Source organism: Physeter macrocephalus, chromosome 12 (genome assembly GCF_002837175.3).
Source record: "Physeter macrocephalus isolate SW-GA chromosome 12, ASM283717v5, whole genome shotgun sequence".
In the NCBI taxonomy this organism is placed as follows: Eukaryota; Metazoa; Chordata; class Mammalia; order Artiodactyla; family Physeteridae; genus Physeter; species Physeter macrocephalus.
In genome coordinates, this window is record NC_041225.1 from 47,688,169 (window position 1) to 47,711,987 (window position 23,819).

General features: G+C 45.0%; 1 protein-coding gene across 1 annotated transcript in view; it reads right to left on the reverse strand.

Annotated features, from left to right (window-relative positions):
- The window catches only part of ALK (ALK receptor tyrosine kinase), a 737,057-nt gene that overhangs the window by 292,322 nt on the left and 420,916 nt on the right, over window positions 1-23,819 (reverse strand). The window contains exon 5 of the mRNA XM_028496593.2: window positions 11,476-11,677. Coding sequence (XP_028352394.1) covers window positions 11,476-11,677 — 202 coding nt within the window. The remainder of the gene's footprint in view (window positions 1-11,475; window positions 11,678-23,819) is intronic.

Sequence of the window (23,819 nt, forward strand, 5' to 3'; positions counted from 1 at the left end):
CCCGTGTCCCCTGCACCGGCAGGCGGACTCTCAACCACTGCGCCACCAGGGAAGCCCCCATCAAGCCCTCCCCTTTCTTGCCACCACAAGACTTACCCACTGGCAGAGGGAAAGCTATCAGTAATCTGAAAGCAGTGGGAACTCTCCTCTTGGAGTTTAGTGATGTAAGATTCTCTCAGGAAGAGACATTGCACCAAATCCGTATGTAGATTTTTGTAAAGCCTTTTAAATGTGAAATCCCTTGGTTGATCAGCTCTTAACTAAGGCTTTGAACCATAGAAGAATGCATCTCTCTTCTAACGGCAAGGAGTTTAGCTAGACATGTGAGTGTGGCACTATAAACAAAACAAAAAGGAAAAAAAGAAAACTTAGAAGCAGGCCAGGTAATGAAAAACAGGGAGCTTTATTTTGAGGCCTAGAGTGAGTACAAGGCTGACCTGGGTGATTATGCAGGTTGTGGTGTTTCTTTACTCCTGTCCTTTCAGCACCGGTTACCTAAACTTTCTCCACTACAGTTAAAAGAGCTGAGGATTCCATCACCTGTGTTTGCCTCCTTACCACAGACAGAGACCTGATACCTGCAGGCAGGGGGGCAGGATTGGAATAGAGCTTCAGGAAATAGGAATCCGAGGCCACATTCCCTGGCTGGACTTTCTATGACCTTCTGCAGGGCCAGGCATAATGCTTTCTCGTTCCTGTTCTCAGGGCTGCCTGCTCTCCAAAATGTGTTTCTTCTGTGGGCTGAGGCCTTAGAATTTTGCCCTTAATTTTGGATGGGAAGGATTGTAGCTATATATACCATAGAAAATATGCAGCTGGGCATTTATTAAGAATAATCAAAGGTTAATCATCACACATAAATGATAATGTATTCCTAATTATTGGTGATAGGGAAGCCCGTAGCATAGTGATTGAGAGCATGGACTCTGGAGCTGGACTACTTGGGTTCAAATCCGGTCTGCTGTACTAGCTGTGTGACTCTGGGGGAGTTACTTAACCACACTGAGCTTCAGCTTCCTCCCCACTATAAAATGCAGGTAATAAAAGTGCCTCCCTGGTTGAGTGGTGGTAAGCATAATGTTAAGTGAAATGACACATGGAAGACACTTAGAACAATGCCCAGCACCACAGAGGAAGCACCAGTTATCTCCTGGCTATGGTCTGAATGTGTTCCCCACCCCCAGCCCCGAATTCACATGTGGAAATCTAAGCCCCAATGTGGTAGCATTAGGAGGTGGGGCCTTTGGGATGTGATTAGGTCATGAGGGTGAAGCCCTCATGAATGGGATTAGTGCTCTTATAAAAGAGGCTCCAGAGAGCTCCCTTGCCCCTTCCACCATGTGAGGACACAGAGAGATGGCACTAACTATGAACCAGGAAGAGGGCCCTCTTCCTGCTGGCACCCTGATCTTGGACCTCCAGACTCCAGAACTGTAAGAAATAAACTTCTGTTGTTTATAAGCCACCCAATCAGTGGTATTTTGCTATAGCAGCCCAAACAAGGACTAAAATTTCCCATCTCATGCTCATTATTATTATTATTATACAAATTAAGAGGAATGAAGGAAGGGAGGCAAGCCCCTACTCAGGCTGCCAGGGTGCCGGCTCATCCCCTGCCAGCAGCCTCACTCCTTCTCTGTTCTCTATGTGTTGGCACTTAGGAAGAAGCCTGCCATGAGAGAGCACTGGATCCCTGTTGGCTAGTGGGAAAGCCAGGACTTCAGCTGGATCATCACAGGCCGCAGGGCCAATGCCATCTCGGGAACCCTAAAAGAGCTTCTCAGAGGAGGAGATATTGAACTGGGTGCTGAAGAATGAATAAGGATCTCTGGCAGAGAATGAGGTGGAGGGCAATCCATGAGGAATAACCTGCCTTAGCTACGCTTCCTGCAAAGGAGAAGGAGGAGAGGAAGGAAAGATGACAGGAGAGTCCTGGGGTCTGAGCCAACAGTAGCCAAAAAGCATAAAGAGCTTGTACTCTGAAATCCACTTGTGCTGGAGCAGAAAATAGTTGCATACGTGGACTGTCTCCAGGGAGGTAGATCCTACCAGAGGGAAAGAGAAAGTATGAAAAGTGCCTGGACCCGGGGTGAAATCTTTTGAGCGCTTGTAGCAGGATGTTTGCTACAAGAAGAGGTGGGCTAGGGGTGGGGGTCTAGAGACGTTTCTGTCTGGAGACTGCCTCGGTGGGGAGTGGATGGGTTCTGTTGCCACACAAGCCAGTGGGACATACACCTGAGAGTCTGGGCACGCTGAGAGACTGGATGGGGCAGGGTGGCGGAACGATCACGCGGCCCCAGCACACCACCTCCTTTCTCAGGCTGCCAGGCCTTGGCGTATGTGCGCCCTTTGTATGGGATGCCTTCCTCTCACTGTCCGCCTGACCACTCCCCTTCTCCCATCAGAGCTAGCTCAGTTGTCTTCTCCGTGCCAGCTTGTCACCAGCACCTCCGTGGCACCTGTGCATACACCCATCACAGCATTGCAACTGTCCCTGATGTCGCCCAACACCAAACCTCATTCTGAGCCCCTTGAAGGCAGGATGAACCATCAGAGTCCAACCAGTGCTTGGGACAGAGTAAGACTCATAAACGTTTGTTGACAGAACGCATGATAGAATGAATGGGTGAATTCCTTGACACCGGCGGTGTATCGCCTAATTCCTTCACCTAGTCTTAATATCTCCCTCCCCACTGGGAAACGGTGAAGCACTCCTGAGATGAGAAGTGATTGTTTTTATGCATGTTGACTTCTCTTTGCATATAACATATATTTATCATTAGGGGATTTGCCAGAATGCCATTATGACAAGCCGAGGGGTTTACAGGTATTCACAATTCTCTCATCTTCCTAGTGTTCAATCCATCAAATATCCAGGGCACAGTGGGAAAATGAAAGCAACCAGCTCAAAAGAGCCCCACTACAAGCCTTGGGCTGTCAAATCTCGAAGGTCAAAACTGGCAGAAGCCGATGGTCTTTTCATTTATTTTTCTTGACGCCCATCAATGAAAGCAATCGTGAGTAAAAGTTGTACCCGCCAGGAAAGGAACTGTCCTTTGTACTTAGCGGCAACCTTCACAGTTGAGGTATACTCTGACAGCTGCTTCCTCAGCCCCAGGGAGAATCACACGTCTATCCCTGGGCGTGGGCAGAGGGTGGGGAGAAGTACTTTAAATCTTTTCACTGATTGGAGACTCTTCTCTGATCCCGGACTGAACTTTTAATTTTCAGAGCTTAGGTTTAAGAAGACTTGCATCACAGAACTATTGTAAACTGATCTGGTGTCTGTTCACCTAACACAGAACACCTTCTACGTGCTCGAGGCCGTGCCAGGCACTGTGAAGAATAAGAAGCTGTACAAACCAAGGACTCTAGCTTCAAGGCGCGTGGCCCAGAACTAGATGACCAAATATCAGATGAGCTTTTCCTGACTGGTTGAGAACAGGTCTTCAGTACCTCAGAGCCAGGGGTGCTACAAGGGTTCAACTACAAGGCTTCCTCGGGGAAATAACATGAGATTTTAAAACGACAGAAGATCTGTGTTCCCCTGTGTGTTACCCATGACTACGGACAAATCACTGAACCTCTTTTCAGTGATTCAGTTTACTCATCGCTCAGATTCAGTTTACTCATCTGTAAAGTGAGGATAATAATATATACGACACAGACTGCAGTGAAGATGAAATGAGTCGATGGATGTTGATGTACCTGGTACCCTGACCGTGCACTGTGCAGATATTTACCGTGAATATTGACAACATAGTGTTTACCTCCTAAGAACAAAAAAGAGTGCCGTGGCCCTGCTGTTAACCTGGGAACTAGATGAGAGACAATATATGGCATTCTGAAGAACAAGATGCATGGTAGATGGTGGGTGAATAGTGGATGGATGGATGGATAGATGGATGGATGGATAAATGCATGGATGGATAGATGGGATGGAGATTCCCTCTGACTCTAAAAGGTCAGGCTCTCTCTAGTCCACTAGGTATTCTTCTCAGTCTCCATGGCCTTGAAAGCCATAGTCCTTTTGGAGAAAGAATAACAGATGTGTTCTGAGAAGACCAACCAGTGGAGACCAGTCCCATCCATGACCTGGGATACACCCAGCGACCCCAGCTTGGGGGCTGCACAGCAGGCAGGGTCAGGCCAGGCTTGGATAGCCTTGTCACTAGGATGTCTACCCATAAGGGAGAGCGAAATGACTCTCCACCCTGCACACAAGTCCATCTCTCCTCTCCAAGCTTTCTTTTTAACTTTTCTCCTTCGTGTTTAGTAAACAGTTCTAGAAAGCTACCCGCTTATGTGATCAAGCAAGTCAAACTGAGATAGCAGCCGTCATTCTTAATCTGTGACGCACATCAGAATCCCTGTGGCACTTTCTAAACATTCTCATGCTCACGCCCCTTCCCAAGACGAATAAAATCAGAATCAACTGGGAGGGAATTCAGCTGTATGAATTTTGTAAACTGTGTGGTTCTGAGTTGTACCCCCAAATCTTGAGACCTACCATCTCGATGGCTTAAAGTCCACATGCTAGAGAAGACTAGCATTTGATCACTGTTTCAATATTACTACTCAAAGGGGTGAGAAATACGATACATCCAGGCACAGTCAGTGGGACTGGTACTTTGGGGTGCAACCTGGATCCTTCCGAGGGGCATGAAATTGCTAACCTTGGCCCTTCTTACACCCACTCCCCTACAACCCTGAGCAGCCTGGAGGAAGGCTGGCCCAGGAGCCCTGAGAGGGGCAGCTGGGAGGGGGTGAGGGGAACACCAACCCTGCATTATCTAATTTAACTTCACAACCGCCCTATGAGGTGGTTCGGTTATTACCATTATACAGATCGGAAAGCTGAGGCTCCCAGAGACTCAGAGACTTGCCCAAGCCCACACTGTGTGTGGGGCCTACCTCTCCGCACACTTAGGACTGGAATCTCACGACTGCCTTTGCTCAGAGAGCTCCCGGCTGCACGACTGTTCCCGTGACAGGGTGTCTGGGAAATATGCCCCTGACAAGCCTAGGTGTGAGTTTTAAGGCTTTTAAAAATCATCTTTAAAGCCTTTGAATGGCTCTCTCTTTTTAGTGTAAATCACACAGACATTAAAGCCCTTATTGTATATTTATTAGTGTGTTATTCAGACCAAGGGGAAAAGGGAGAAGCTGACACTACGAATGACTTTGAAAGTGAGAAGAAGCTGGGCCTGAAATTAAAGCCTTGTGACACTGCCACTCAATGGCATCAATTTCAATAAATGATCACCTTTTTTTATTCCTGATCGCGTTTATCGTGTTATCAGTATGTGAGGAGAACTTTGGCCGGGGATGCTGAATGCCACAGGCCTCTGACTTCCCCACGCTGGCCAGACCTGCCACAGTGCCCTGGGCTGACTGAAGTTCAACCTAGCACAGCCTGGCAAAGGCAGTCAGGCGTCGTTTCAGAAGCAAATGCCCTGCGTCATCTTTCCACGTTGCCCTACCCTGAGACTGTCCCTCACTCAGCCTGCTGAGACTAACCGGTCTGTTTATAGGAAAATCCAGGGTTCTGTACATTAGCGGTGGAAGGTCTCTGTGGGTCAGTAGTGGGTAACTGTCCTGTGTGCCAGACTGGGGGGCCCGTACGTAGAGCGGAGTCTAGCATTTCCTGCTCTTCCATCCTGAGTGGCAATCTGAGGCAGCGTGTTGGCGTTGCAGGATGGAGGAAGGAGCGGGGGCACTGGAATCTCCACTTCAGGAGGTAAGAAGCTGACGCGGGGAAGAGCTGCGGTTGTTCTATTACCACACTGCAAATTAGCGGTGGAGCCCCGACTGACAGCACACTTCCTGACGCCCAGGAATCAATATCGCTTTGGGTTAAATTACTTCGGCAGGTCTCCCATTAGGATTGTTTCTGGTTTTAAAGCTGGGCTCTTTGGTCAGAACCGACTGGTTTAAATAAACACGGCAGCTGTGTGGGTACACAGCACGGACATGGGTTTTTCTTCACCTGGGCAGGGGGCTGCAGTTTTTAATATAAGGGCAATGAATTTGAGAATTTCTTGATGCAACTATTCAGCTGGGAGACAGACAAACGAGAGCATAGGAGGACTGGGCTCTGGGGTCCAACATGGGTGTGAGTCCTGGCTTTGTCAGGAGCCTGCACTTTGACCTTCATCATACCTCATCAGGCCTCTAGGCCTGGCTTCCCAAATCAGGAAATCAACGGGACAGATGGAACTCAAGTCTCCTTTGAGTGTAGGGGTTAAGCTCCCACAGAAAGGTGAAGCTTCATGCCATGAAGAATCTTGTTTCTCTGCTACCCACTGGAATGAGCCTTGTTTGTGCTGTGAAAAGGCCCTGACCGCTTATCTTGGCTCAAGCCCGGGTGTCACCAAATCCTTTAGGTTTAAAACATCTTTTCAAGAATTAGTAATTCAGAAGACTGGCAACTTACATCCCCTCAGTGTCCAATCCTTCCCTCCACGCACTGTGTAGTTCTGGTCACACATAATAAAGTCCCCAGAAACCCGAGGCTGCGGGAGGAACTGTGTGCGTGAAGAGGAAGGAAGACTCGTGACTATGTCCTGGAAGGAGGCTTGGAGAGTCGCTCTTACAGCCTGAGACATCGCCCACCCTTGTGCTTGTGTTCTTGGGTCCAGGAAGGCGCCGATTTCACACTGCCAACTGCTGCCGACTGCTCTTTCTAAAACAGCTTTCAGCTGAAAGGCAGGGACGTGCTGGAGAGAGAAGCAGGAGCTGGGCTGCCTGTGCTGGCTTTGCTGGCCAGTGATCTTAGCTCAGCCTCTTAACATTTCTGGGCCCTAATTTAAAAACATCTGCATAAGCAGATGTTTTTACTTGTTTCTCCCTTACTGGACTGGATGCTCCTTGAAAGCCGTGCCTGTGTCATCTCCGGCTGTGTATTCCGAGCACCTATTACACGGTGGCGCTCCATCCATGGGAGTCAAATGAATTATGAACTGAGAAGGATCTAGCATGTATTAAGTATCTACTACAGCTGGGCACAACGTGAGCCATCTTCCTCATGCCGTTTCACGACTCATCATATTAAATAGGTATTATTATATTCATTCAATTCATGGCACTTCATGGCCTCTAATTCAGAGTTAAGATGTCCTCTGCCTGCTGGATTCTGTGGCCAGCGGGGCTGGCTGTCTGACAGCCCATTTCTCTGCTTCCTTGCTTCTGTGGCCGTTCTGGCCGGGCAGATGAGCAGGCCAGGCACGCGTCGTCGGCTGTCCCCTGGGAGGCCCCGGGCCGAGCCAGGCCGCCTTGGCAGATAAAGGCGCTCGCGCTCTGAATCATTTAGATGTCACGCACGCTGCTGCGGCCTTCCAGGTGATGAGGAGGGGAGCATCTGCTGGGGTTCCCCAGCAGCCTCCCCCAGCCTCCAGTGCCTCCACGCAGGCTGCTGCACCGAGTGCTCACGACTTAGTGGTTTCCTGGGGACTTGGTGGCCTCTGACTTGTCTTTCCTCTGAGTCAGGCTCTCCCCAGACGACTTTGCTGTGACAACTTCCTTCCTTGTCACTGCAAATGCCGAATGTTGTTTTCCCAGTAGCAGTCCCCGAACCACCACGTTCTGCTCTGAGAGGAAGCCATCTGTAGTCATCACTCTTATCACCGCCAAGATTTCACCATGTCGCCCTCACCACACTGATCACTGGGCTGCTGAGGTCATCTCTGATATTAAAGGGAATGAGCTTCCAGCGGGGCAAACTGCCAAGGACCTCAAAACCAACAGATTCTTGAGTCTCACACTGACTCCATAATCAGAGAGCAGATGAGTCTCAATCCTTTGTGATCCCCAATTGTAAGCAGAGCAGATGAGGGTATAAAGTAATGGCCTCTTACATTTGCATCCTGCTCAGAGTGTGCAAAACCCTTCACATCCTTAATTGCACTGACCCCACATGACCCCACATGACCCCACGTGACCATGTGAGCTGGGCCAGCATCATCATCCCCACTTTACAGATGGGAAAACCAAGGCTTAGGTGGGGATGGAATTTGCCTCAGGTCATAGAGCTCATTCATGGACTATCCTTTCATGAACCCTCAAAGGCTGGCCTTCTGTACCCCTATCACCTCTATGGTCCTAACAAATACAAAATACCCAATAAATGATTGTTCATTGAACTGACGATTGAATAGTGAAATAGGACTTAAATTTAGGGCTTTGATTCAAGGGCATAATAATTTTTCTGCTGCACTACTGTGGTCCAATTGAGCTCTTCCAGCAATGGGTAAAAATAGTCTGAAGTCAGGCTGGTTAGGTTCAGACCCCCTCCTCCCTGTCTAGCCAGTGACCTTGGGCAAGTTATTTGGCTTCACTGAATTTCTTCATCTGTGAAATGGAAGATAATAACAGTAACTGCTTCATTGTGTTGTTGAGTATTAAATAAGAAAAGGCATGTAAAGTGCACAACAGTGATTGGCTAGCACATCTAGGAAGCGTGTAATTAGTGTTAACTATAGTTATTACTATTGTAATAGTAATAACAATTACTATTGTTATAGGGTATTATTGTTATAGGGTAGGGATGGGCCTTATGTGTCTGTGAAACCCAGTACCTGGTACAGTGGCTGGCACATACACATGAGCGTAGGGCTCAAGACACTTGCCTCCCAACACTGACACTCAGCATGTGACAGGGAGCAAGTCCCTTACCTCTCCTGGCCTTAGTTCCCACACCTGTGAACTGACACACGGTTGAACCGGGTAAATCCCAGGGCTCCTCCCCGCTCTAAAATGCTCTATTTATTTCAGTGGTCTCAGTGGGGCACTTTTGCTCCCCAGGAAACATTTGGCAATGTCTGGAAACATTTTTGTTGTCACAACCAGGGGAGGTGCTACTGGCATCTAGTGGGTAGAGGCCTGGGAAGCGGAGGACCATGCTCAGTACAGTGGCCACAGAAGGAATTGTCCGGCCCTAGATGTCAATAGTACCGAGGCTGAGCAACTCAGATCCAAGCCGACATGAATAGCCAGAGCTCTCTGAGTTGCTGGACAAGTGCCTGTGACCCGCAGCTTGCCAGGCCCAGGCAGCAGAGCTCCTCCACGCAGCAAAGCAGTCTACGGGTCGCCCCTTCAGCTGCCCCCTTGTGCCCTCACCACGCTGATCTTGTTAGTGGGGAGGCTAGCTCAGGCATCTTTAAACTGGAATCACTCTTGCTCATCACCAGACTCCACGATGGCCCTTCCAGGGAGAGGGGAGAACATCTCGGCACAAGACACATGGAGCCTGGCCTGAGGCAAAGCCCCTGAAGATGTAGGGGCAGCCCTAGCAAAGCCATCAGGTCAATGGGTTTGCCCAGCACCCCTGCTCCCTTTCTCCTGCCTCAGCTCTCACCCTCCAGCGGGCAGACCAATCCTGGTGACGGAAGAGTCACGCTGGGAAGAAAATGCATTGGCCAGCAGGGTGGACACGGAGACTGGCGGCCAGGGCAGCTTCAGGGGAAGCTCACAGCCTCCTGCACCGTGCAGTCTTGGTCTCCTTGTTCTCACCACATGAGGAGGAAAGGCTGCCATCACATGGTCTCTGGCTCTTCAAAGAATCTAGACCAGCTCTTTTTGCAAGGTTCCTTCATCTTCCATTTCCTCTTTCCCAACCCCATCCTGTACCCCCTGAATTCCTGCTGAGAGGCTATGGGTTTCCCAAAAACAGGCCGAATGAGGAAAGGGGAGACCTGGGGTCCAGTTAAGGCAACTATAAATAGGCTGCCTACCTCCTCTCTCTGCCTCAGTTTTCCTGTTTGTTAATGGGAACTCAGTTGGTAGTTATGAGCACAGGAAGATAAAGAGGGGAAAGCTCTTAGCAAGCCCCCGTGGCCTATCACGCCAAGGAGCTATCGTTTTCCTGAGGATGCTAGACAGGGACCAGGTCCTGCTACTTAGGAAGTGCTGAAATCCTGCAGCACTCGTCCTCTCACACACATGCTCATTCAGCCTGCATTTCAGGGAGACCCCAAACTCATGTCCACTTGTGACATCAATGTCTCCCTACCCGCTACCTAGCACCTCAACAGATTGATTGCCTGAAGTCCCAGCAGCCCCAGGCAGCACTCTCTGGTCTCTGCCAGGCTTGGTGGGGCAGGAATGTTGAGCAGAAGTCAAAACAAACAGCTCATGGGGCTGGGCAAACACATACAGGATGGCACTGCAGCCGAGGCCACCGCCATCCCCACCCATGGATGGGAGACCTTGCCATCTGGGGCTTCTCACAAGAAAAGGAGGCTATGCTGGAGGAAGGCTTGGCCATCAGAAGATGGCTCACCCCTAACAGTGGGCAGCTCGCACACCTGACATTCCTGATTTCTGTGAACAGACACAACTGGTGGCTGGGCCCCTCCCCAGCCAGTCCAACAAGACGTTTCAGAGGCAAGAAGATAGATATGAGTTTAGGTATGAGGAGAACACCTTTTTTGAAGCCAAGATTTCATTCCTGCTGGGATTGTAGCAGCTTGTAGTTCTTTGAAACACGAATAAATACAGATGGGCCAGTAGCAGGGGAGTGGGGTGGAGACTTTCAAGAAATGAGCAAGGAGGCCATATAGCTTTATTGGAATTGCAGTAGGCAGGATCTCCCCATTGACCCAGCACACCATGGAGATGGGTAACATCATTGTTCAGGTGGAGCCTTTCTGAAACGTATTTTCTTAGAGGGAAAAATTTGAGGTCTTTCTCTAGCAAACACGCCACAAAGAAGGATCTCTCACTCTTGTTGATTATCGGAGCAGGGACCCCTCAAAACTGAAGTCTTATGGAATGAGAGAAAAGGCAGGCACAGAGATTCCCTTGTTCAGGTTTGCTTTCCAGTGTCACTGCTTCTAGAGGCCTGATGGGTCACTGAGGAAGCATGTGAGTGTGTCCAGGAAGCTTAAGTTCACTGACATGGGTATTGGGTATGACTTCAATGTTGTCTAAGCCTTAGAGGTTCTAGAACAAATCATGTTCCTCTCCTGAACTGATACCGTGTGGCATCCCTGACCTATTCTGCTGTGGTGTCCCACACTGCTGCAGGACCTGCTTGGGCAGCCACAATTGTTTGCTCTTTCGCTTCCTGCCAAATTTCTTCTGGTAAAACCCAGTTTCCCGCATATTAAATTACTTTCATACTGGCCTTTTAACACTCCCCTTGGCTGTTTTCATCTTGGCTCCATCTGGACTTTGGGAAATGAATATCTTTAATCCCCACTCATTAAATGTCCACTCTGCCAGCTGGTCCTCTGGTCTCTGGAAGGACCATCAGCCTGGGCAGCCAGAGGACCCCACAGATCAGTGCCCAAGACACCATGCAGGGAATATTAGCAGTAATGGCTCAATCTGGACCCTACCCATTAAAGGACGACTGTGAGTTTTAAATAGATGTCAATTAAGTAGATGTCAAATTTCCAGGGTGTTCTGGAAATGTGTAGCCAAAAGCCAAATCTCCATTTACATAATGGCTTGTGGACATGGGGAAGGACTTACCCATGCTTTCCTGGAGTGGGTACCAGGGGGATCTCTCTTCCAGCCTCACTGTGGGGCAGCAGCTGGGCGACGTACCTCCCGGAGGGCTGCGGGCGCCTGTGCACCGAGACGGCCAGCCTGCAGTGCTCGCTGCTGCTCTCCATCCATGGACTCAAGATGGTGTGCTTGGAGTTCACCGAGGTGTTGAGCAGGAGGAAGGCGCCTGCCAAGAGACAGAAAGTGACTCTGCAGTGTGTCCAGAAGGGAGGCCCAGCATAAGCTCTGTGGCGGGATTTAGAGACCAGCAGCATCAGAGTCAGTGATGCTGAAGGCCTTTCTCACCTTCCTTACACACACCTAGCCCTCTTCCCCCTCTCTTAGGTTGTCTTTGTAAAAAGACCATTATAAGGACGACAGTATTTTTGAAAATTCCTTTAAATAAGTTCTTGAGATGTTGATAGTCTTGTAAATCTCAATGTTCTTCCTTTTCTAGGGCTAGTGCCATGAGATTTACTTGTCTGTTGTATGAAAAACTGGTGATCAGGAAAAGCTCTTCATTTTATGGACACGGAAAGAAAACAAAACTCAAGACAGATTATTTATGCTTTTAATTTTGAAATTGCATTTGTAAATAGATTTCTGAGCCGACATCGAATCTAGATTAATGCATCCATAAGATTCAAGCCATTTCTGTTTAATCATGTCACTGCCCTAGAGTCGTAACCTGTTAGCCAGTATATTATTGATACTTTCTAGCTCTGAAACTTTTTAATGGAAAATTCTTTTTCAGTTATCCAGTCTTGTAATTAAATAATTCTGAGTGGAAAAAAAAAAAAAAAAAAAAAGCAAAGCCTGAGGCAAGAGGATGGTGACCTGGGACTTGGGCTTTATCATCAGGCAGATCAAGGTTCTCACCTTAGCTCCCCTACTTACTAGCTCTATTTTCTTGAGACTCAGGTCTCTCATCTGTAAAATGGGAAGGAAAACATCTACTTCAATGGTTGTGAGGATTATGTGAGGTAAGCATGGAGAGCACATTACCCAGTTTTAGGTAGAGAGGAAGCACCCTTAAAAAATAATCAATTATTTGATTTCGACTGTCTTCTAAGTTAGATATGACAACTCACAGATTCTTTCCCAGCCAGTAGACACAATTAACAAAGTCCCATAAGAAACAGAAGACTAGGACAGATTATTTAATCCCCAAAGAGTGATGAGAGTCAGAAACTCAACCCAAGTGCTAAGATGTTCTTGGTGGAGGAGGACAGCCTAAAGAGAGTCCCTCCCTCCGTACACGTTCCCAGAGTGGAGCCAGGACATCAGTTCCATCTTATAAACATCCATGTAGCGTATCTCCACACTTCGCAAACGAGGACACTCTGGGGTATCTCAGGCTATGGGTCACACTTTAAATCAGAGCTGACCTGAGTTCTCCATATCACACTCAAGCCAACTTTGGACTCAACTGACATCTGTTGGACAATTCAGAGTTTCCCAGGAATGTATGGGTTGGCTCTAGGCTTCCCAAATAGTTACGACCAGTTCAAGGTTTTCTCTGAGAGGTGGGGGGTTTATTTGGGTCACTTATTATGTAGCTAAGATCATGGCTCCCACTCCTTTGCTTTCTAGCTAAGTGATCTTGGGCAAAGCATTAACTTTCTCTGGTTTCAGTTTCCTCATTTATAAAATGGGGTGGGAAGGGTTGGCTGAAGTCGATAATCTCTTAAGATTCATTTCAGCTCCTGAGTCTATGAATCATATGTATTTGCAGCTGGTCTCCACAAAGAGAGCCCTACAAATCCCTCCTGGTGCCATGCCTGTAGAGTTTCCCTCTGGGGCAAGCCAACCCTAATTCCAGTATCACAGTCCAAGAGACCTACAAGAACCCTGCATTCATGGGGATTACTGTCAGCATAAAAGCACGGCACCATCTTATTGTTCTTCTGATGCATTAATTTTACTTGCTACACTCTGCATTGAAGTTTTGGACCTTTAGATGCTGCTCCTTTTGCAGTGAAAGCCTAGTCCCACGAGATCCCCAACTCCTGTAGAAACCAGCTAACAAGTGCTCAGCCTTCTTTAATCACCCCCCAGCACTTTGAATTAGTCTCTTTCTGCAGATAACCCAATTTACCGAGTAGGCGAAGGAACTAGCAGCCTACAATAAAGAATGATGCAGATGAAAGAAGGGGATTCTTACCAGAAGCAAAGCATTTCCAAGGACACATTGTGTCAGGAGTTTGGAGAGTTGCAATATTCTGCAAGTAGATAAATGTGACCTCTAGTTACAATCAGGATGAGGTCTGCACAAGACTGTTTCTGAGTTGAATCAGGGACTTGGGTCATTACTGGAAACTGAACCCTCTGTAATTATTGGGAAGTTTCAGCATGGCCCATGGTCCTTTGAAAAATGCTCTACAACCCTCAGTAAATAATCTATATTTTTCTGTTTTACCATGGGGGAGACATTCTTGTCACGGGCACAGAGGTAAAAGAAAGGAATTAGAATTAAAGACTCAAAATTAGAAAGGACTTTAAATAGTGAAAGCTATGTGGGATTATTAATAGATGAAAATAGGAAATGGGACCAGAAGGAGTTGGAGGTACTTTTAAATGTTTTCCTCCTCCTCTATCCCAGTTTTGCCTTGAAAACATAGAAGTTATATAAACATTATTCAATCAAAGTAATTTAAAACAAACAAATGCATATTAACCAATTCAGTGTTTTAGGTAGGAATATGACTCATTTAAACTTATGGGCCTTTCCAAAATTTGTCTCTAATAAGGTAAACTATTGCTTCTGATACTGTTTAGATTGGGGTTGCCTTTAGTTACTTTTTAAAAAGTGCTCCTAAATAATTCTATCCCCACAGGGATCATCCTTTGATGTGAAACTGTTTTTATAAATAATAAGAGGCTACACCAATGCTGTTGATGTTCTTGGTTATCTACTCCTCATCCAATTCACTATTCTTTCTTGCCAACTGGGGTACTATAAGTCTGATTAAATGTTCATGTCTCAAGCCTTCATTTCAGTTAAGAGTGAACCTGGCTTTGAACAAGGAGTTTTGTAAGCAGAGATCCACTGGCCGTGTCTTGGGAAGAGTTTCCTTTCTTTACAGAAGGGATGGTGTCACTCCCACCACTATTTCCTTCTTGCTGCCTTGAATGAGGTTGTGACAGCTAATATGTAGCAACCACCTTGTGACTATATGGAAAAAGTTAATACATTTATAAACCCTGACAATGTACAACTGCTGAGCCCATGCTAGAAACTGTCTTTTTCTATGATTTATTACAAACTAAAATAGCAACTTTCTACTTGTTTCAACTATCACGTCAAGTCTTGTTGCTATCAGCCAATTCTAATTACTTTATATGAGTTTATATAAAGTTCTCATTTGTGGATATTAAAGTTATAATTTTGAAAAAAAAAAAAAAGAAAGGACTTTAAGATGATCTAATGTCATGTCCTCGCTTTTCTGGAGAAGCAGACTGGAGATCAGAATGAGGAAATGACTTGCCCAGTCTTAATTTGAAAGTCCAGAGACCGACCAGACTCCAGGTCTCTGGACTCCTAACCAGTGCTCTTTCCCTTGTATCTTTCTCATTGTCCCACTGTATTCTTTATCCTAAAATATGACCAGGGTGCCTTGTGGGCAACTTGTATATCTCAGGAGCCCAGACGGATGGGAAGGGAGAAAGGCGGGCAGATGGGTACTGGACCAAATCCATTTGTTCACTGGCTTCCTTACTCCTTCCTGCCCTCAAACTTCATTTATTGGATGCCTGCTTTGAGCAAACATCCAACCACTGGCTCTGCCCTGGGGACACAGACATGAGCCAGACACAGCTCTGGCTTTCAAGGAACTCGAGGTCCCGTAGGGGTGATGAGATGTCTGCACTAACTTTAATCAAAAGTAGAGGTTATAGAGTCATAAGACACATAAGAGATAAAGCACTTTGGGAGGCTCCACGAAAGAGACATTAGGTTCAGTTGGGAAGACTCATAAAGAAGACGACCTTTGAACTAGGTCTTAAAGGGAGAGAAAAACAAGGATACTGGCAGAAACAGCTGTGCAAGAGTTGAGAGGAAGAGGAGTCAAGGCAGAAATGTAGAAAATGTGTAGTGGCGTTTGGCTGCAGCGTGGCACACATGAGGAGAAGGCTGGGAAATAAGGAAGGGCAGTGAGTGTGGACCAGACCACAGAGAACATTTCATTCCCAGCTAAAGATGTTCAACTTTACTTTGTGGATAACAGGGAGCCAGAAACGGTTTTTGAGCGGGATAGGGACATCATCAGGGTGGTGCTTCAGGAAGATTAATTTGGTATGGTGGGGGGCAGGAGGGATCAAAACTGACCCAACCTCATCCTCTACCACCAGTTCACACTAGGCAAGGACGAGACAAAATGCAAATGTGATGCGTTTAGTATGTTACCTTTGTAAGCAAAGGTGCTATGTTAGGGACAGACTTTGGGACTCTACCGGGGCTTCTAACACTAGGCTAGTGTATATCTTTTCAGAGCAAGTGAGAGCCCTGGAAGCATCTCTGGGGGCACAGTCTTGCTGCAGACACACTGGGGGTGCATTCTGGGGTTAGGATGAAGCCACACATGCCACATCTTAGGCAGCAACAATTGTGTCTTGGTCTGAGACCCTACTCTGGTATTTTTAGTTGGTGGAAAGTTGGATTGAAACCAGTTTTTTGAGCTACTCAAAGAAAGAATGTGGGCAAAATAAAGGAGGTGCTTCCCTTTTTCTCAGAAAGATTACATGCAAGTGTGCTTGTGTGTGCGCGTGTGCACGAACGCGCACACACACACGCACCCCTGCGATACTCAAGCTCCCAGCAGGAGCAAATCAAGCTGAAGTTGCTGGGGCTTTGGGACTCATCCTGTACACCGTTCCTCCCTCCTGGGTGTGGAAACACATTTAAATTCTTTCCTGTGATTCAGTACCTCAGTAATGAGACTCTTTCAAAGTTGACTGGAAGATGACTTACTTTCCCAGGTCTAATATGTGAGATAATGTTTATATGAATTTTGTTTTGTGCAACTGGACGATCAATAATGGACTGAGCTTAAAGTGTTTTCACTCTCAATGAAACTCCATAGTTGAGAGCTCTCTCTTCATCAGCAGCTTTCCTCTACCTTCAAAAAATAAAATAAAAGGAAAAAATACATTTCATAAGCTCCTTGGGATATTGTCAGTATAAATCTTTTAAAGTCAGTGAGAATTTCTCTCTCCCTCTTTCCCTGTTTCCTGTTTAGTTTGCTCAGGATAGCTTGGGGCTACGGGAAGGCTCCTGGGCTCCCTTCTAACTAAGAAGGATGGCCTGGCATCTCACAGAACTTCCCCCAGTGTGGGCCGTGGAGGGGTGGAGAGGCAGATCAAAGAGCCCTGCTTACACGGTGCCACGATCATGGTTTCTTTATTATTGGATTGTGTTGATGTGTTCAATGATTAAATATGAAGTGGTTATTATTTTTACCCCTGGTCACCAGCATAGGGACGTGTTGCTCTTATCCCAGCCAGCAGGGCTCAAATTATGAGCCAGAAACCAAGGGGCATGAATATTGAGATCAGACAGACTCTTTCATATTCAGGCTCTATCTCTATCCAGTTCTAGGCTTTAGACAAATTATTTAAACTCTTTAAGCCTTAGTTTGCTCAGATTTAATATGGGTATAGCCTCCCTCATATGGCTGTCATGGAGATTAAATTAAACTACATGCACGGAGTGGCCAGTACAGTGCCTGGCCCTTAGTAGGTATGTGAGGAATGTTGATTTCCAGCTTTGAGGGGTGTCTCAGTCTGGAGCTCCTTTTATCTATCACTAAAATCGGAATCAGAAGGACTGAATTTGAGCCCTGGCTCTGCCACTACCAAGGTTCCTTTGTTTGTAAAATGAAAAGGTTGGATAGAGTCTCTCTGAGGATGCCTAGAGCTCCAAATCGTCAGTAGTTCTATCTGCCTGCCTAGAATTATATTAATCTAAAGGAAACATGTCAAATCTCCAAGCTCCTAAGTCCTAAAGACTTCTTCTCCTAATTCACCTCTCTGAGGCTTCTATGCCAACAGTTTCAATCAATTGGCCAAATATTCTGCAAACTGTGATTCCCTGCCCTGCTTCCTCTCTTCCAATTCACATGAATGCATCCCTGGGAAGGGCTCCTGTCCTAGCATCATTTGTTTCTGTAGATGCTGATGCTATAAGGCTGGTACCGCCCCTAAATGTCTCGTATTTAACACAATGCTTGCCATATGGCAGGCACTCAATGACTTTAAAAATGAAAGTAATTTATACATATGGTGAGGAGTCAAAGAGTTCAGAGTAGCTCATAATAATAATTTAAAAAAAAACTATCCCCAAATCCTGCTCCTCTCACCAAGTCCCAAAAATATTTTTAAGGATTTCTAATTTCTTTTGGCAGCTGCCTTCATGATTCTAGATATTATGATCACAGAGTTATTTGTTGGTGCAACAATTTTGGCTCCTTAACATTGATGGTACAGTAAAAAAAAATGATACTATCCCCCTTCTAATTCTTTATTTTTTTAATCCCTTTTTACTTTTTTATTACTTTCCTTTTTAACTCTTCATGGCAAATTTATCACTTGTTCCATCAGCTTTAGACAGTATCACCTGACTCTCCTCCCTGGAAGATGATGCTATTAGTCTTCCTGCTCTTCTGCATTTTTCCACGTCCACCTCCCAAGGCAGCTATGTTTTCCTCTATATTGTCAAGGTTGTGTAAGAATGATTAATTCTTGTGTTTTGTTTATAGGTTGATGCTAAATGTTGAAAATCAATAAACAGAGCTTTTGTATTGAAAACTATATATATATATTTTTTCACTGCAGTGAACAATGGTTATATTTATAAACGTCTTTATAGGTCCAGTAATGCATCCCTCTCCACAGAGAATGTTTCTAACATCAAGACTAAATGAATATTCATTCTCTCTCTCTCTCTCTCTCTCTCTCTCTGTCTTACATCGTCACTTGTCAAAATTGTGGCACATTATAATTTGCCTTATAGTTATTTGAATCAGGAGTCTCTTGTGCACTTTGTTTTTTCAGAAATTTCTAATTGCTTTTCTCTTTTATTTATTTTCTATTTGCCTTTTGTACCATATCGCTAGCAGTTCTACACATTCCTTGAAAACTCTCTCCCTTCTTCTTGAAGACGTTGACACCCTGTTTTTAATTTGTACCAGTTGCTTTCTGGGCCTCCAGTACAGCTATTATTCTGGAATTCATTTTCACTAGAGCTCTTCCATTAGTCCCACCATCCTCAGGAAATTTCCTCAGGGGAAAGCTTCTTGGCGAATCTTTGAATATCTGCAATATTTTTATTTTGTTTTCATACTTGGTTAATAGATTTTCTGGCTATAGTTTATAGATCAGAAATTTTGCTTCAGAAATTTGAAGGCCTAGCTTTAGTGTTGTCTAGCATCTGTGTGACTGAGGTGAAGTCTGAGGCTGGTTTTACTGTTAATTTCTTTGTAGTCAACCTGCTCCCCCCACCCCCCACCGCCGCCCTTTGGAAACCTTCAGGATCTGTCTTTAACACAGAGGTGTTGAAATTTCAATACAATGGATCTAGGAATGGATCTCTATAAAAATTCTGCGGTAGCATTTGGTGGGCTCTTTCAATCAGAAAACACATTTCTTTCATCTCTGGTAAATTTGTTTTATTATTTCTCTGATATTTTCATTCCCCTCTTCTCAGTCTTAAATCTTTCTGAAGAGATTTATCTCTCAAGTTAACTTCTATTACCTAATTTATCTTTGTTTTCTCTGGAGTCAATTTTTTTTGTTGCCATTTCTTTTTCATGTTTCTGGGCTATCATATGTAGGGTGGTCCTGGATCAGCCCCTCATATAGAAACAGAAGAAACTAGGAGCGCGGAGAGAAACTTCTCTGCACATAGTCAGTGCCTGCTCTCCATGTCAGAATTGGCCTGATGGCTGGTGGGGGGCCGGCCACCCTGCAGTTCCCGGTCCCCAACTCCAGCATCATGGACTAGTCACGCTCTGCATGAAGCATGAACACTCCCACTAGCAGCCCTAGTTCTCCCAGTCCACTTGAATTTTTAGAGAAGAGCCCCCTGTTTCTCTCCCTCATGGTTAAGCACCCTGCTATGTTTTCATCTGGGAAAATGGGGTTAAAAGGCAGCAGAGACAATATGGGTTAACCACACCACAGAGGAATCTCATTCTTCCTCCTGACTCTCATCTTTACTTCAGAGGATCCCTTATCAGTACTGGTGGTGCCTCCCAGCAGATGGGCTCCCTCCTCTGCACTAAAGGGAGCATTTTCTCAGCTTTGGTCACTTTATTTCCGCCATCAACAGCTTCCATCTCCTCTTTGTGCTCTAGAATTCACTCATGGTTCCCTTCCTGTTCTGTTTGCTATTCAGGATTTATTCCTCTGTTGAATCCCTTATTATTGCTTTAGTGGGACTACAGGAAAGAAGAAGACAAATGTGTGCTCAGTCCACCATCCTGAACCATAAGGCTCTTAATCATATTCTTTGCATGAGAACACAAATAAACAAATGCATGAATGGACAGATTTCCGTCTCAATAAATCACACACAGTTCTGGCACCTCCGGCTAATTGTCTATATTGCAATTAAACTGTTAAATCATTATTACAAACTATTGCTTGATAATGATGCCATTCATATTATGTGGGGCTTAAAGAACAACAGAAGTTTATTGGGCTGGAATATGGACAGAAGAAGTGCAATGTGCAGACACACGTCACTAGGTGCAGCGTCAGGGAATAATGCCTTGCCATCCCCCAGAGTGTGTTCCACAGAACACCAGCCCCACAAGGTGTTAATAGGTAGTATGAGAAAGCTCTGGGATCAAGTAAGTTTGAGGATTACTGAGTTAAACAAAAGTAAACAGGCTCTTTCCTTGCAGGACGTCTTAGAACCTTAATATGACATTAAGATTTGTGACTCTTCAAGAGTAAAACATAAAATGAAATTTCCCAAACTCCTTTGGGCACAGAAGCCTTTTGCTATTGTGTATCATGTACCATGGAATATGCTTTGAAAACTCTACTCTATTCTATTTCTGCTCTAGAGACCATTTGCAGAAAGTGAGAAAGGAAAAAAAACCATCATGATAAGAATGAAGGTGGTATAGAAGTGAATAATATATCTATATCTACATCTATGTCATCTCTTAAATCTTAAATCTTCTCTCTTTGTATGACTTTCAAATTGTCCTCTCATCAAAAACTAAGATTCTTATAGCAGAATCATGCTTTTGGAAAGCCTCCTCTGGGTTACTACGTTCGTCTCTCTACCTGAGGATACTTAAAGATGCTACATTCCATATCTGACTTTCAGAATGTCAGAGCTAGAAACAAACATGGTGGTCACATAGCTTAATCCCTTGCTGTACTGGGGAGAAAACCAAGAAGCAAAGAAGTTAAACACTTGCCCAAGGTCATGCTGCAGATTAGTGGTAGATCTGGAACCAGGAGCAAGGTTTTCAGACACCCTGTCCAGTGGAACACCCAGTATCTGCTGCCCATAATAGAGTTTTATGATGATATTTTTGGTCAAATGTTCTATGGCTTGGTGTCCAGTTGCCCCAGACATCACTTTCTTTCTTTGCACTTTCACAACTCTAAGGATCGGGCTCCAGTAGATTGAATCAAGCCTGTCTATCTGACTGCCCCATATCCAAAGTCACAGACTAAACCCTGAGCAGGTGGGAACCAGATGGATGAGTTATCCTCTGGAAATCACTCATGGGGGCTTAGGGTAGTCCCCCCAATCTGGGAAGTATTTGAGGGTCTCCTCTGTTCATGTGGTCTTATGAAGTGCCAAACCAAATTGCAACCACTGAAAGAGTTCCTTTATTGTTTATTTTTCAAATTCGAATTCTGCTACCCCATGTAATCTGAACTCAGGTTTTAGGTTTTAGTTCAAAGTTTTGAAATTTACAGGAAGGAATAGGTGGGATTGTCCTCATTGCCATGCCTTGCCTAAAAGTGGGATAACTTAGGAATCCAGACTTAGAGCCCTTGGGAGTTATTTAGTCCAACCTTTTCACCTGGCAGGTGAGGACGTTCAGTCCAGGGGGTTGAAGGGATATGCCTGGGTTCCACAGCAGGCAGCTGAGCTGTGTTAGGACCCAGCCCCTCCAGTCCCAGCCCTGTGCACTTTTACTGTCTCACTCTGCTATGATGTCAAATACTTGGAATTAGCTCTGCTACCCTCCACCGCCAGAACTTAAATGTATTGCTTTACTGCACCTTCATCAGGAAGTACTTTGAAGAGAAATGGTATTGGTTTTTGAGATCTAATGATTAGAAAAACCAAGTGTGTTCATTAAGGGAGGAAAGGAAGGTAGAAGGAGTTGATTTTTCTTAACAGTATTATTAATCTTAACACTATGAGTTCAGTTGTAGCGTAAAGTGGTAGTACATTTGCCTATTTGGTGGATTTCTGTAAACCATCTCTCAGGTCCAAGTTAACTGAGGCAAAATGTCCCTAGAAATGGTAACATATATTTATGCTTGTGTGTGTATACAATGAATATATGTATATTTGTGTGTGTGCATGTGTACATACTCTATATGTGCGTATATATATAGATAGATACATACATATATTTACATGTATATATCCGTGTGTATGTTTATGTAGATTTCTGACCCTGTTAAAAAGGACAAACCTTTCTGGGGGAGACATATATTTTTTTGTTTTTGCTTTTTTTAACCAAAAGGTTTCATTTAGGAAAAAAGGAAAAGGCCAAAAATTTCTATATACTCTGTGTGTCTCTGTGTCCTGGGGACTCAGCAAAAAAAAAAGATAATAAAAGGCAAAGCAAATAACTAGAAGGAAACAAGCTGAAGTGCTGAGAAACCTCTTTTCCCTAAGAGCTTACTGCGATAATCCTCAAGCAAAATGGAACAGCACTTGATTTGATGAGACAGAGAAAGGAGAAGCCAAAGGAAAAGTAAACAATTGATTTAATTCAAAGAGAAGGAGGAAGGAGAGATAAAAGTATTTGCTGCAGGCGGGGTAGGGAAGGGAGGAGTTAAGGGACTAAAGTGCCTTTGGTGTAACAAAATCCACTTTGGAAGGAGAGAAGCACAAAATGAAGTTTTCCTTTTTTTTTTTTTAACATCTTTATTGGAGTATAATTGCTTTACAATGTTCTGTTAGTTTCTGCTGTATAACAAACTGAATCAGCTATATGTATACATATATCCCCATATCTCCTCCCTCTTGCATCTCACTCCCACTCTCCCTATCCCACCCTTCTAGGTGGACACAAAGCACCTAGTTGATTTCCCTGTGCTACATGGCTGCTTCCCACTAGCTACCTATTTTACATTTGGTAGTGTATATATGTCCATGCCGCTCTCTCACTTCATCCCAGCTTACCCTTCCCCCTTCCAGTGTCCTCAAGGCCATTTTCTACATCTGCGTCTTTATTCCTGTCCTGCCCCTAGGTTCTTCAGAACCATTTTTTTTTGTTTTTTTTAGATTCCATATGTATGTGTTAGCATATGGTATTTGTTTTTCTCTTTCTGACTTACTTCACTCTGAAGGACAGGCTCTAGGTCCATCCATCTCATTTGGAAGGAGAGGAGCACAAAATGAAGTTTTCCTTTTTTTTTTTTAACATCTTTATTGGAGTATAATTGCTTTACAATGTTCTGTTAGTTTCTGCTGTATAACAAACTGAATCAGCTATATGTATACATATATCCCCATATCTCCTCCCTCTTGCATCTCACTCCCACTCTCCCTATCCCACCCTTCTAGGTGGACACAAAGCACCTAGTTGATTTCCCTGTGCTACATGGCGGCTTCCCACTAGCTACCTATTTTACATTTGGTAGTGTATATATGTCCATGCCGCTCTCTCACTTCATCCCAGCTTACCCTTCCCCCTTCCAGTGTCCTCAAGGCCATTTTCTACATCTGCGTCTTTATTCCTGTCCTGCCCCTAGGTTCTTCAGAACCATTTTTTTTTGTTTTTTTTTAGATTCCATATGTATGTGTTAGCATATGGTATTTGTTTTTCTCTTTCTGACTTACTTCACTCTGAAGGACAGGCTCTAGGTCCATCCATCTCACTACAAATAACTCAATTTCATTTCTTTTTATGGCTGAGTAATATTCCATTGTATATATGTGCCACATCTTCCTCATCCATTCATCTGCTGATGGACACTTAGGTTGCTTCCATGTCCTGGCTATTGTAAACAGAGCTGCAATGAACATTGTGGTACATGACTCTTTCTGAATTATGGTTTTCTCAGGGTATATGCCCAGTAGTGGGATTGCTGGGTCCTATGGTAGTTCTATTTTTAGTTTT